The sequence below is a fragment of the Girardinichthys multiradiatus genome, chromosome 4, assembly GCF_021462225.1.
Source record: "Girardinichthys multiradiatus isolate DD_20200921_A chromosome 4, DD_fGirMul_XY1, whole genome shotgun sequence".
Taxonomy (NCBI): Eukaryota; Metazoa; Chordata; class Actinopteri; order Cyprinodontiformes; family Goodeidae; genus Girardinichthys; species Girardinichthys multiradiatus.
The window spans coordinates 33424310-33438799 of NC_061797.1; the positions used below are offsets into that span (position 1 = coordinate 33424310).

Consider the following 14490-nt stretch of genomic DNA (forward strand, 5'->3'; position numbering starts at 1 on the left):
TCTCATCTTACCACATTAAGAGTAAAGAAGAATTAAGTTACTGTTTTGGAAAGGAATAGTCAAAGTCTCGACTTTACACTAGCAGAAATGTTGTGGATGGGCATGGAGCAAGACGTTAATGTGAAGAAACCAGGAAACAAGACCCAGAACGAAATGTTTTGTATTCATCTTAAAATATCTGCACTGTAATCTGAAAATAAAAAAATACTTTTCTCAGGATATCAACAGCTCACATTTAAAAGGACTGGTAAAACATCTGGCTTTAATTTAATTGAAAAGTTTAAAAATGAGCTGCTATTTGGTGCAAATTTGACAACAATCTTTGATAAATGAACATAAACAAAGACGCAGATGGTTAAGCAATTACCACCTCTGTGATTTTTAAAAATATGTTTTCTTGTTAACATAATTAAAAGTTCCTTTATTAGCTCTGATTTTGTCATTTACAATTTGTAAAACTAACAAAAACCCTCCGTAGTGGGCTTTTTTAGGAGACATCTTTGTTTCCCATTAAAATAGCCCAATTAGTAACATTTTGATTATGAAGACATATCATTCAATAGCAGGAGAATATTTTTTTCATGTATTATTTTTACCGTTCAGACAGACTACTTATCACTGATAACAAATGTTAGAAAAACAAGCTGGAATGAGAGTTCTGTCTTTAATACCTGCAGTTTAAATTGACCATAACTAACAATCACCATCAGTGATTATCGCTCTGCTGACAAACTATTAAGCAACCCATGTGTAAATGATGAGCTGTAGCTTACAGATTTGCAGACACACAGGCATGTTAATCCCAGTGCAATAACATTTCTTCAGAGGGGTCAACCATCCTGTGTGGGACAGACTTATAGAACAAAAAATAGTGGAAATATGTCCAAGGTAGATTTGTTAAGGAGCTCACAAAGATATGTTTGAAAGAAAATAATACATGGTTTTTTAACGTTTTCACAACTAAATTAACAAAAGTGTGATGCGCATTTATGTACAGTCTATTTGTCTAATACCCCTAAATTAAATGTAGTACAATGAGTAACCAAATTAGTAAATAGAGAAAAGTATAATCTCAGTATAAAAACAGATGTTCTGTGAAGGCCTCAGAGATTTTTGTTCAGAGACCATTAGTGAAAAACCTATGAAAGGCTGCAGATGACTTGAGACTGGGGTGGAGATTCACCTTCTAACAGAACAACCCTAAATATTGAACCCATATACCCATGTGTAGGGATGGTCCAGTCAATATTCAATAAATTAGAACAGGCTCTTTTCTCACATAAAAATTACTTTTTGAAAATAACAACCTTTAAGGAGGTATTCAACATATTTTTCAGTAAGCTCACCTTTCTGTATTAAAATGTTTTTTTGTTGGTCTGATGCAAAATTCTAATCCTAAATGTCATATTTCATTATCTGTAAGCAAGAAATCAATCATAATTAACAGAAAAGGCGTTAAATATCTGTATGTGTAATTAATCTAGATAATGTGTTTCCCTTAGATAACTGACTTAGTAAAATAAATAAAATTTTTCATTTAATATGAATGTAATTTTGAAAAAAAAAACAAAAAACAGATGGACTTTGAATCAACTGTTGTTTGCCCTCCAGACCACTGGGGGCGTTTGATTAATTCCTTAAGAGCGCGTCATGCCCCGTAAATGGAAGCAAGAGTCATGCCTTGTTCCAAACAGGAATTTGTGTTTACGACGGGTTGTTTTCGTGTTTTCTGTGCAGTATTTGGCTATTTTGGAACACTTTGTTTTGTCTTACCATTACAAACCTGGTGCATCAGTAAATGTGAGCAGGTACCGTGACGCCTGATGGTGCTGGGTTTCTGACAAACTGAACCTTTTGAGGTAAGTTCCTATTTTTAGTTAAACCCGCCAGTGTTTTGCTGGCGGGTTTGGTTTTGTTGTTAATCAGTTATTAATTCGCGGTTAGTTTTTCTTTATGCGTACTAAATAAATCAGCAGACGTTTTCGAGTTGTTGTGAAACATTTTACCAAAAAATAAACCAGCTTATTTTGCTGATTGCTTCATTATGATTTTGTTAATTTGTTTTTGACAGGTGACCTTGATGCTCGTTTATTAAATCGACACAGTTAAGCCTTCGGACTCTTGATACATGGTGGTAAAAAAGCTGTAGCAATGAATACATGCTAGTCAGTTTACTAAGTGTTGTGCGGCATATTTAACGTGTATTTATCAGTTAACAGTTTACTTAATAACTTCTTCTGTTTATTTGCCTATCTGTTAGCTTTATTTTTACACTACTAATTCAAGTTGTCTAGGTGATTGAAATTAACTCTGCTAAATGTCGCTTATGTACTCATGTTTATCTGCAGTTTATCTGTCAGCCAATGAACTCAAAGGATATCCTTTCAATGAGTGGACCACACTGAAGCACACAACAATGAAAGGTAACAGTGCATCGCTTCGTTTTCTACGCCATTTTATTTCAAAGCTGTTAAGACTCAGCTACTTCTTGGGCTGACATGAGGCTATCTTTGTATTTATCTTTCAGGCAGACCTCGTAAAACAAGGAAAAGTGAATCTAAAAAGACGCCCATCTTTACCAAGGCCCTGTCTCCAGCTACAGAAGTGTCAATTTTTGATAATGTCCCCACTCTTAATTTGTCCACACTTAAATCTGTACCGACTACACCTAAAGGACGCAAGGGGCCGAGAAAACGGACAACAGAAGCCAGCCTGAGTTCAACGCCTGTCCATGGCTCCACCACTTCCAACATTTCACTCAACTCTCCTGGAGCTGATGAAATGCTGCCAGATTACTCTCAATTTATCACTCAACCAAAGGTGACGAGTGAAACTCATTTTTACAGAGGGATGCTTTCTGTATTGTTCATTTACGCATATTGTATATCTATAGAGATGCACAGCCCATTCAAAAAATGAAAACTTGCTTTATTACTTTTTAATTGTTGATCAATCAATGAATGCATCATATTAATACCAAGGCCCTATACGACGGATAGGCAATATGGACTTGAAAGTTTAGCGGCTTATGTTGTGGTTTTTATTGCAATAACGATAAGTGATTATAAAACGTATTTAAAAATGTAATGTAGGCGTTTTTGGCAATAGATTGTCTGGCTGTGACTGCGCAGTTAAATACTGCTCTTGAACAAAACAAACCAAACAACTCAACAAAGAGAAACTTCGACTGTTGAATAGGCTATACAAGCAATCCGGGTATGAACATACAGGTCCTTCTCAAAAAATTAGCATATTGTGATAAAGTTAATTATTTTCCATTATGTCATGATGAAAATTTAACATTCATATATTTTAGATTCATTGCACACTAACTGAAATATTTCAGGTCTTTTATTGTCTTAATACGGATGATTTTGGCATACAGTTCATGAAAACCCAAAATTCCTATCTCACAAAATTAGCATATAATTAAAAGAGTCTCTAAACGAGCTATGAACCTAATCATCTGAATCAACGAGTTAACTCTAAACACCTGCAAAAGATTCCTGAAGCCTTTAAAACTCCCAGCCTGGTTCATCACTCAAAACCCCAATCATGGGTAAGACTGCCGACCTGACTGCTGTCCAGAAGGCCACTGTTGACACCCTCAAGCAAGAGGGTAAGACACAGAAAGAAATTTCTGAACGAATAGGCTGTTCCCAGAGTGCTGTATCAAGGCACCTCAGTGGGAAGACTGTAGGAAGGAAAAAGTGTGGCAGAAAACGCTGCACAACGAGAAGAGGTGACCGGACCCTGAGGAAGATTGTGGAGAAGGGCCGATTCCAGACCTTGGAGACCCTGCGGAAGCAGTGGACTGAGTCTGGAGTAGAAACATCCAGAGCCACCGTGCACAGGCGTGTGCAGGAAATGGGCTACAGGTGCCGCATTCCCCAGACCTGGGCTACAGAGAAGCAGCACTGGACTGTTGCTCAGTGGTCCAAAGTACTTTTTTCGGATGAAAGCAAATTCTGCATGTCATTCGGAAATCAAGGTGCCAGAGTCTGGAGGAAGACTGGGGAGAAGGAAATGACAAAATGCCAGAAGTCCAGTGTCAAGTACCCACAGTCAGTGATGGTCTGGGGTACCGTGTCAGCTGCTGGTGTTGGTCCACTGTGTTTTATCAAGGGCAGGGTCAATGCAGCTAGCTATCAGGAGATTTTGGAGCACTTCATGCTTCCATCTGCTGAAAAGCTTTATGGAGATGAAGATTTCATTTTTCAGCACGACCTGGCACCTGCTCACAGTGCCAAAACCACTGGTAAATGGTTTACTGAACATGGTATCACTGTGCTCAATTGGCCTGCCAACTCTCCTGACCTGAACCCCATAGAGAATCTGTGGGATATTGTGAAGAGAACGTTGAGAGACTCAAGACCCAACACTCTGGATGAGCTAAAGGTCGCTATCGAAGCATCCTGGGCCTCCATAAGACCTCAGCAGTGCCACAGGCTGATTGCCTCCATGCCATGCCGCATTGAAGCAGTCATTTCTGCCAAAGGATTCCTGACCAAGTATTGAGTGCATAACTGTACATGATTATTTGAAGGTTGACGTTTTTTGTATTAAAAACACTTTTCTTTTATTGGTCGGATGAAATATGCTAATTTGTGAGATAGGAATTTTGGGTTTTCATGAGCTGTATGCCAAAATCATCCGTATTAAGACAATAAAAGACCTGAAATATTTCAGTTAGTGTGCAATGAATCTAAAATAAATGAATGTTAAATTTTCATCATTACATTATGGAAAATAATGAACTTTATCACAATATGCTAATATTTTGAGAAGGACCTGTAAATGCGTAAATGGACAAACACGATATGACGCAACTTAGAAAAAATAGATGCATCCTGCACATACATTAAATGAGAAGGAATATTTTTCTGTGAGCAATTTAGTTAGGAAACACAGTTAACATTAGATTCCTAAACCTCATATTCTAACAGGAAACAACATTAAAGTACTTTCTGTTTTAGGTACCTAGTATCAACTCTCCTGAGAAATAATTTTGGGCTTAACTGTATCTCTCATAAATGTTTCCTGTCTTAAGTAGGAGGATGTAACGGAGGTAAGTTACCATGGTGACAGACTCGGATAAGATCTGAGCCAGCTTTGTAATACTTAAATCTCAAACTAAACCTGAAGTTACCTCAATAACCCCTTGGCCCTGCTTCATCGTACAGGTTGCAGGCTGGGCCGACAACAACACTCTACGGTGTGGAACTAGTTGCTTAGAGAAGAAGATTGAAAGTTCACTATTTTCAGAATCAGTTATGTGTTTATAAATAAGAGAGGAAGCCCAGGTATTTTAGAAGCTGTTTCGGAAACTACTTTGTACAATATGTTAAGACATTTCGGCATTTAATTCAAGCTACAAGCAGATAAGATGAAAACTGAATGTATTATAGCAAAGTTGCTCTATTTTATCCTTTTGATCTGCCAACAGACATTTAGAAATCTAATAGTTAAGGTAAAGCCCTATTTTCAAGGGAATCCACACAGATTATAATAGCTGCACTAATCGCTAATGTAGGATGCTAAATACAGTTTGAAATGTCAACTCCAAATCTTTTTTGTGTTTGTTTAATAATAATGGTGAACCGTGTTTTACAGTTGCTGCTCTCTCTTACAGTGGGAGATGTTTGACATTGCCTCTACTCCCATTATAAATAATTAATGACTGCTCATGGCAGGAAGGCTAGAAACAAATATTTTGAGGGCCGTTATTCCTTTTTATATTATTGTTCTTAAAAATAAATTATAATTGGCTAAAATTCATACAGGCAAATCAAAGCTTAATGAGATTGGAAATTCGCCACTCAAATATAACATCTTTTTGTTTTGTTGTAGACGTCAGAGGGAGATTCACCATGCTACAAATCAAAATCTCAAAAACGTAGTCACACTTCTCAGCCAAGACAACCTCAAAAAAGGGGGGCTGTAGAGCAAACCCAGGAAAACGGGACTGTGACTAAGCGTGGGCGTGGCAGGCCACGAAAGAATAAGACTGGAGATGTAAAGGGAAAAGGACCTACTCAGCCATCCAAACGCTTAAGGCCTAGGTTTGAGCTGCAGAGTCCTGGTGCACCTGAGCAAGGTACAATCTGGAGTCTGTCTCAATATGTTTAAAAGAAATGTGGGACCATGGGCACAGTTAATTGTGTATAGCGCCTTTGCTTGTTTCAGATTTAAACTGTGGTTTATTTTTAAGTGGTTCTAAATTAAAAAAATACATAAATTGGCACGCAACAATTTACATAAATTAGCTGAATACAGGAATCACTTCTGACTCTTATTTTGTCTGCTCTTCAATCCCCAAAAAGACTCTTTGCTGTCTTCAGATCTTTCAATCGAACTGAGTACCTATGAGGAACAGCTGCCCTCTCTGTCCATGAAGGAAGATGAGAGTGAAGATGAGGAGGAGGAAGAGCTCCCAAGTTTCTTGATGCAGAAGAACACTAGTAAGAGAAAATGACTGTGGCTGATAGTAAACAATCTCCACAAGAGCCAAACTTGATGGATTTTTTTTTATCAATGCTGTGTCTTACAGAACCTTCATCTATCACAGAAGGAGCATTTGTGTGGGGCAAATGTAGAAATTATCCGTACTGGCCGGCATTGGTAAGGGCAACAAAGAGTAGATACTAGTACTTTTCTCACAGTGAAGAACTTAGAGGAATATACAGTTTTGTTTATTAGACAACACTTTTTTTCACCATCTATGCAATCAGACTAAACTTCTCTTGTTTTAGCTCAGTTAGGATTAGCAAAGTTGTCTGTATTTGCTAAATGGGTTTGTCACAATAGTTTGCTGGAGTTTTGGCCCATTCCTCCTGACAGAACCATTGTTACTGAGTCAGGTTGTAGGACATCTTGCTCACACATATCCGATTAGTTCTGCAAACACATTTTTTGAGGGACTGAGATGAGGGCTTTGTGATTGCACTACAAACGTTGACTTTGCTGTCTATAAGCCACTTTGTAACTAATCTGGTGGTGTGCTTAGGCTCATTGACTATTTAGAAGGCCCAATTGTGCCTAGGCTGTAACTTCCTGTTTGATATTGAGCTGTTGCCTCTGTATTTCCACATATGGTTATTTCCCCATCTATTTTGGGAGTTGCAAGAGACCCCCCTGCAGCAAAACGCCTCCACTGTACTTCATAGTTCAGATGGTGTTTTCAGGCTTGCAATCTTACCTCTTTTTCGTCCAAATGTGACAGTAGTAATTATGGCCAAGCAGTTCAATTTTAATTTAAGCAGACCCCCGGTCATGTCTGTGATAATAATTTGGCCTATAATGTTGCTTTTGGAGTAATGGCTTCTTTCTCATTTCCCTATTAATAATGACACTCTCTTACCAAGTTCAGGCAGTATCTTCACAAGGTGTTTTGTTTTGTGGTTAATTCATACATTTCACAACACGTTTATATCTTGGACACAAAATCATGTCAGCGTCCTCAACGGTATGATGGACGTTCCCGTGCTGTTTATAGGCGCATATCTTTGTTTGAATTGATTAACCTGACACCTTCAGCTGTCCTGTGGAAATATTTGAAACCTAAGGTATACCTTGTTACCGATAACTGACCAGAAAAAAATGCCTTTAACTCTTCGACATTTCTGGCTTTTTGGAAACTGTGATGTTTTCTCTGCAGGTTAAAAATGTGAACCGAAAACAGAAAAAAGCAAGTGTCATGTTTGTTGACCAGGTTTTCACAGGGATTCAGAAACAGAAAGGGTAGGAACAAAAATTATTTCTTTTTTTCACTGCAGTTGTTTGCTAATGATCTTTACCCATTTTCTTGTAAACACATAATTCAACTTGACTCAGTTGTTGAGCGTAACATTAATGATCTTTCTGAGGTTGCCTGTTAACTGTGTTTGTGTTCTTGAAGGTTTACGTTGCCTCTGAAATCCTTGAAACCCTTTGACTGTGAAGAAGCAGATGAGCTGATGGTAAGAGCTGTTCATACACTTGTTTGATTTGTGAAGATGTTTTTTTTTTCCTCACAATGACAGTTTGTTTCTTTCCCAGCGAAAAGCCAAAGAGTCGTATTCGGCTGCTATTACTTGGTCATTGGAATTTATAGAAGACTACAGAATCCGTATTGGTTAGTAGGAATAACAGTAACAATTTTGCTTTTAATACTTGTTGCTATATACAAATGTGCTTCAGATTAAAAGCAAAAACAGGTTGTGTAAAGATAAAAGCATAAGAATAAAAATATAAAATAAATTTCATAAGAGAGAAATCAAGGTGAGTTACAAAGTGAATCTATACTATAAATAGAGAAATAATTTGAGAACATAAGGTTCTCTTAAAATGAATTATACAGTGGATGTTAAGTATTCAAGAGAGCTGTACTCTCTCCGCTCAGTGAGTCCAATAGTGTAGCGAAGCCAGTTGAGGTAAATCTCAAGGATGAGTGAATCACATGCAGCAGATAAATGGAAGGAAGAGGAGGTTAGAGGGAGATCTTGCAGCTGATGGAGGTCATTTGTCACTCCCACCAGTGCAATATCTGTAATCAGACTGGATTTTTACATAATGTTTTTGTTTAAGGTGATCATCAAGGTTCTTGTAACTACTTTCAGTACTTTGAAAATGAGATTATTGAGATGTACAGTAATATATGATAAAGGCGTCTGGCTTAACATTGTTTTTCTTCCTGAATTATTAGCAACTACTAATCATGTTTTCTTTGTTTTGTTTCAAGCATGCGGTTCGTTTTCAGGATCCTTCATTGAGTATTGTAACCATGACATGAGTAAGTTTCCTTAACAGCATGGCGTCAGACAATAACACATTAACAGACATGCACCCCTGCCTGCTCTTGGTGATACTAATTACCGTGTTTGTCTTCTTTAGGCTACCCAGTGAGAAGGAAGTATCCACAGGCAGCCTCAGATAGACTAACCATCACCAGTGATATCATACAGGTGGAACCATGTGAAGATCACAAGGAGGACATAAGTGAGAAGCACGAAGATGTTTCGACATGCTCAAAAAGGCTGCTGCCAGACCGAACCCATGCTGCCCATAACCGAGCCAATGAGAAGCTTGTTTATTTCATTGTGAAGCAGCACATGGTGGAGAAACATCTTCTGGTAGGTTATTTCTGTTTCTGCTGATGTAGAAGGCCTTCCCTCACATTTCCTGCCTTTTTTATTTCAGTGTCTTCCACTAATGAAGTGGGTAGTAGTGGAGACCAGTAGTCTCTGTGAACTCTGACAAAAGTGGAGCCACGTGGCTGAATGTTTGCTCAATGTTTATAAGAATATTTTACACTGCATTACTACACTGGTCAAAAAAATAAAGGGAACACTTAAACAACACAATATAACTCCAAGTAAATCAAACTTCTGTGAAATCAAACTGTCCACTTAGGAAGCAACACTGATTGACAATCAATTTCACATGTTGTTGTGCAAATGGAAAAGACAACAGGGGGAAATGTTTGGCGATTAGCAAGACACACTCAATAAAGGAGTGGTTCTGCAGGTGGGGACCACAGACCACTTCTCAATACCTATGCTTTCTGGCTGATGTTTTGGTCACTTTTGAATGTTGGTGGTTCTTTCACACTCGTGGTTGCATGAGACGGACTCTACAACCCACATAAGTGGCTCAGGTAGTGCAGCTCATCCAGGATGGCACATCAATGCAATCTGTGGCAAGAAGGTTTGCTGTGTCTGTCAGCGTAGTGTCCAGAGCCTGGAGGCGCTACCAGGAGACAGGCCAGTACACCAGGAGACGTGGAGGAGGCCGTAGGAGGACAACAACCCAGCAGCAGGCCCGTTACCTCCGCCTTTGTGCAAGGAGGAACAGGAGGAGCACTGCCAGAGCCCTGCAAAATGACCTCCAGCAGGCCACAAATGTGCATGTGTCTGCACACACGGTTAGAAACCGACTCCATGAGGATGGTATGAGGGCCCAACGTCCACAAATGGGGGTTGTGCTCACAGCCCAACACCGTGCAGGAAGCTGGGCATTTGCCAGAGAACACCAGGATTGGCGAATTTGCCACTGGCGCCCTGTGCTCTTCACAGATGAAAGCAGGTTCACACTGAGCACATGTGACAGACGTGACAGAGTCTGGAGACACCATGGAGAGCGATCTGCTGCCTGCAACATCCTTCAGCATGACCAGTTTGGCAGTGGGTCAGTAATGGTGTGGGGTGGCATTTCTTTGGAGGGCCTCCTGCTTTTTTTGACACAGTGAACAATGCATGACTTGACTGCCCAAGTCACCAGCAGCCTGCTGCCCTTCTCAGGAGTGACTGTAGATGCTCTGGGTGAGGATGAGATCAGCCTGGACTGTGTTCTTCATGTGCTCACCAGAGGTAGCCTGACTGCCATTAGGTACTGAGATGAGATCCTCAGACCCCTTGTGAGACTATATGCTGGTGTGGTTGGCCCTGAGTTCCTCCTAATGCAGGACAATCCTGGACCTCATGTGGCTGGAGTGTGTCAGCAGTTTCTGAAAGATGAAGACATTGAAGCTATGGACTGGCCCGCCCGTTCCCCAGATCTGAATCCGATTGAGCACATCTGGGACATCATGTCTCGCTCCATCCACCAACGTCACGTTGCACCACAGACTGTCCAGGAGTTGGCGGATGCTTTAGTCCAGGTCTGGGAGGAGATCCCTCAGGAGACCATCTGCCGTCTCATCAGGAGCATGCCCAGGCGTTGTAGGGAGGTCATACAGACACATGGAGGCCACACACAATACTGAGCCTCATTTTGACTTGTTTTAATATCATCACATCAAAGTTGGATCAGCCTGTAGTGTGTTTTTCCACTTTAATTTTGTGTGTGACTCCAAATCCAGGCCTCCATTGGTTAATACATTTGATTTCCATTGATGATTTTTGTGTGATTTTGTTGTCAGCACATTCAACTTTGTACAGAACAAAGTATTCAATGAGAATATTTCATTCATTCATATCTAGAATGTGTTATTTGAGTGTTCCCTTTATTTTTTTGAGCAGTGTACATTTAGATCCAAGCAATGGCTTCAAAATTTGGGTAAGTTAGGTTACTATAATCCATTATTTCTTTACTGACTTCCTGACTTCCACCTTGGAAACACCCGATCCTGAGAAGACCCTGTCATTTAACATTGCTTTTGCTGATACAATGCCTTTTCTGGAAGATGCACAGGTAATTGCATCATATAATTCTTCACAAATGTGAGTAATCCTTCATGGTTCTCCTGCAGATGTGCAGGTTACTGATATCTGCACAAATTGACCACATTATCACCTTAGCTTTTGGCTAGTTGTGGGCCCGATGGTCCCTCTCAGTAAGTATGTCATTCATCCATTTCCAAGTGTTTGTGACCTCCTCCAGTTATATCCAGCACTGTTTTATGTCTCTTTCCAGCGAAGATCCAGGCTAGGCGTGAGATTTTCACGGTGTTAAAGCCTCAAATAAAAACAGCATACCAAGCATGTATCTTCATGAAAATCTGTAACATGATTCTACTGATTCTATATAAAACAAAAAAACAATGTTCTTACTGCTGTTCAAATAATGACATTTATTGTTTTTTTTTGTTTTGTGAAAAATTAAAGACTGAAGGAACTGCAACACTCTAAACTTTTCATTTATATTTGAGAGCACTACCTTAAGTGCAGTTTAAACAAGACTGTATTGTTTCAATCTTTTTCAATAAAATAAGATTGGAACATTGAAGGTGTACTGTGACCTTATAACACCTGACAGGGTCAGTTATAAAATAAATAAATCGGTGCCGACCAAAATCTGAATCAGCAGGTCAGGCTTTTTAAAGATCGTGATTGGCCAGAAAACTGCAGTTGGTGCACCCTAGTAAAAAATGCTACCCTATTAGGCTCGCTGGATGCTGCTCCTTTAGTTTTTATACCATAAAATCCATGTTTTATGGCAGGAACGTCTTTTCTTGAATGCAAGACAAAAGTGTGGGGTGAGGGGACTTTTACCCCATCCAGCTGGTCGGCAGTACGCAGCAACAAGTGGGGGAGAGGAAGTTGCTTTGTTCTCCATACAGCCAGAGAAAACTATTCAATCCAGCACTTAGGAATCTTTGTTACCATGACTTTTACCAAAATATGTAAGTGGTTTCAAAACCGTAACCCCAAAAAACCTAAGTTATAATACGATACAGATAAATGGCCAATATCTAATGTCATTTTTTTTTTTTATATTATACACTAATGCCAACAAACAATGGTATTTTGATTTAGGTTATTATATTGTGAGAATCTCATTCTGGCCCCTATCTGGACTAAATCTGAAAACTGTTATATTTTTTATTTTTGAAGTTATTGTTTGATTTATACTGATATATTTATTATGAAACTAGTGCTGGGAGTGGATATTTTTTAACACATATTAATGTATTGCAGGAGAACCATCACCGTTTGCATAAATCCAGTGTATTAATCTGCTTGCAGGCTGTGATCCGGGGGCAGCACCAGTCCAGATGGCTTCGCTCTTTTTTAAGTGCCAAACGGAGGAGAGTTGTTAACATTTATCTGGAAGATGATCAGCAGTTGGACCAGGTCTACTGGTACCTAAATGAGCTATATGGAAAAGCTGTGGCCAAATCCCCAATCCTTGCTGGGGTGAAATCAATGGAGCGTGTTCCTTTTATTCTAGATGTGCTTCTGCCCGAGGTAAGAAAAACTGATAAATATTATTGATTGGTTTCTTTTTTTTTTTACATATAGGGCTTTCGTTTTTCACACTGATAGGTTTTTTGTCTTTTTATGCAGGCTATCATCTATGCTATTGCTGGGGTGGACAATCTTTCAGTGAAAAAGGCAGAAGAAAAGTACCTGAAGGGGCGATGCATCAGTAACAGGTAGGACTTGAATGTTTTCAAATATTGATGTATAATATAAAGAACAATTTCTTTGCCCAGTGTTGAAACTGATGATTGACCTCATATTTTTTTTCCTTTTCCTTTTTTCTAGAGAAAGACAAGAGTTTGACTTGATGATTGAACGACAGATGAGGAGAAAGTCACAGCGCCAGAATGCAGCACTTGAATTATTTTCTGACTCTGTTAGTTAAAACCGAGGAATAAATAATTCCATTTTTTATTTTTATATTTCTTTTTTTTTATGTTAATGTAACAATATTTTTGTACTTTGCAAAAAAACTGTATAATCACATCCTGATGACTTTAAGCATTTACTTTTTTTAATATGGGGATGTCTTTAAAAAAAAAAACTTCTTTACCTTCCTGATTGAAGTCTTATGACTACAGTTGCTGCCAAATAATTCTGAGCATTTAAAACGTTTTTTTTCCTTCATTTGTTTTTGCAGAAATTCATTTTTATATGAAGACTTTGTGCAAACAAAGACTTCGCTTCCTCTTGGTGGGAAGTTATTGAAGTCATTCGGAAGTGCTTCTGTGTTGGGAATACTATATATCTGTCATTTCACAATTTACTTTCAGAGTCCATTTGATGGCCTGTTATCTGTTTAGAGGAACACATGGTCTACATAAAGCACAACTAAACTCAAAATTGAAATGAACTGAAAACTCTCGCTCGAGTCAGTTCTCTATTCCTCCTCCTGGATGAAAACCACATTGTTCCTTTGAATCTGGTGTTTTATTATCTATTTTAGCAAGACAAAGACAGAGTAGGCTAACAGGATAAAAAATATATATATGTAGCAAAATCATAACTGACAGATTGTCTGAATCCCTTAGCCTGACTAAAACTCCTGTTTGATAAGTTGACGACTCACATATTCATTGTCTTGTCTCTGCATCTGCTGCAAACAGTCTAGCTTGCAGGTAGTTTTCAGCTGCCCCCAGAGTTCAACAAGGAGAACAAGCTTTACTGTGGCTCTCCGTCCTGATAGTTCAGCTATCCGTCCCATTCAGACTGTTCCATTTCTCTTATATTCCAGGAAAGATCTGGACTGAACCCTCTTATAAGTCAGTTGAGTCAGTCCCATATTGTCTGAGTTGACATTTTTTAATAATCCATGAAATTATGTGTTCTGCTTAAATAAACCTTAAGCATTCAGTTTTAATGGTTTTATGCATCCTCTGCTGGCCGGAAACTTTAATGTTTAAAGCAGCAAAGTCCAGCCTTGGTAAAAAGCAATAAAATATTGCAAAACCAATGTGAGTAGATGTAGAAGGCTGTTTTTGTGATGATGCTATCATGTGAAACCGAGCAGCTAATTAATATCAAATTCTTTTCACATTATAGGAATCATAAGACAAACTCAAACTCCCACATAAATGGATCACAGACTTCGACTTTAATGTGCACGGAAGAAACTTGGTGATGATGCACCAAAAACATATATTTTTAGATCATTGTCCTTGCATAGTTTACAGACAGTTCATTGCACTCCACTCACATTTTGTCACAGTACAACCAAAGCCATAAGCCAACAGTATTTGAGTGGAATGTTATACACCAACGAGAAGTAGAAAATAATTGTGTTTTTACAGATACAAATCTCAAAGGTGCA

The 14490-nt window shown here is 38.8% G+C and overlaps 1 protein-coding gene across 5 annotated transcripts; it reads left to right on the forward strand.

Moving 5' to 3' along the window:
* The first annotated feature begins 1650 nt into the window (after positions 1-1650).
* Positions 1651-14138, forward strand: si:dkey-127k13.1 (PWWP domain-containing DNA repair factor 3A). 5 transcript variants are annotated; one of them, XM_047362407.1, is made up of 15 exons: positions 1651-1859; positions 2072-2134; positions 2349-2423; positions 2528-2820; positions 5851-6097; positions 6324-6461; positions 6551-6621; positions 7658-7740; positions 7898-7958; positions 8038-8113; positions 8720-8770; positions 8872-9110; positions 12444-12665; positions 12765-12853; positions 12966-14138. In XM_047362407.1, the coding sequence occupies exons 3-15, from the start codon at positions 2417-2419 to the stop codon at positions 13063-13065; spliced, it is 1677 nt and encodes a 558-aa protein (XP_047218363.1). In that variant the 5' UTR covers positions 1651-1859; positions 2072-2134; positions 2349-2416; the 3' UTR covers positions 13066-14138. The 5 variants fall into 5 exon arrangements, with proteins under 5 accessions (XP_047218363.1, XP_047218368.1, XP_047218364.1 ...); XM_047362412.1 differs by having other exon boundaries at positions 6342-6461; XM_047362408.1 differs by having other exon boundaries at positions 2072-2131.
* Positions 14139-14490: the final 352 nt, after the last annotated feature.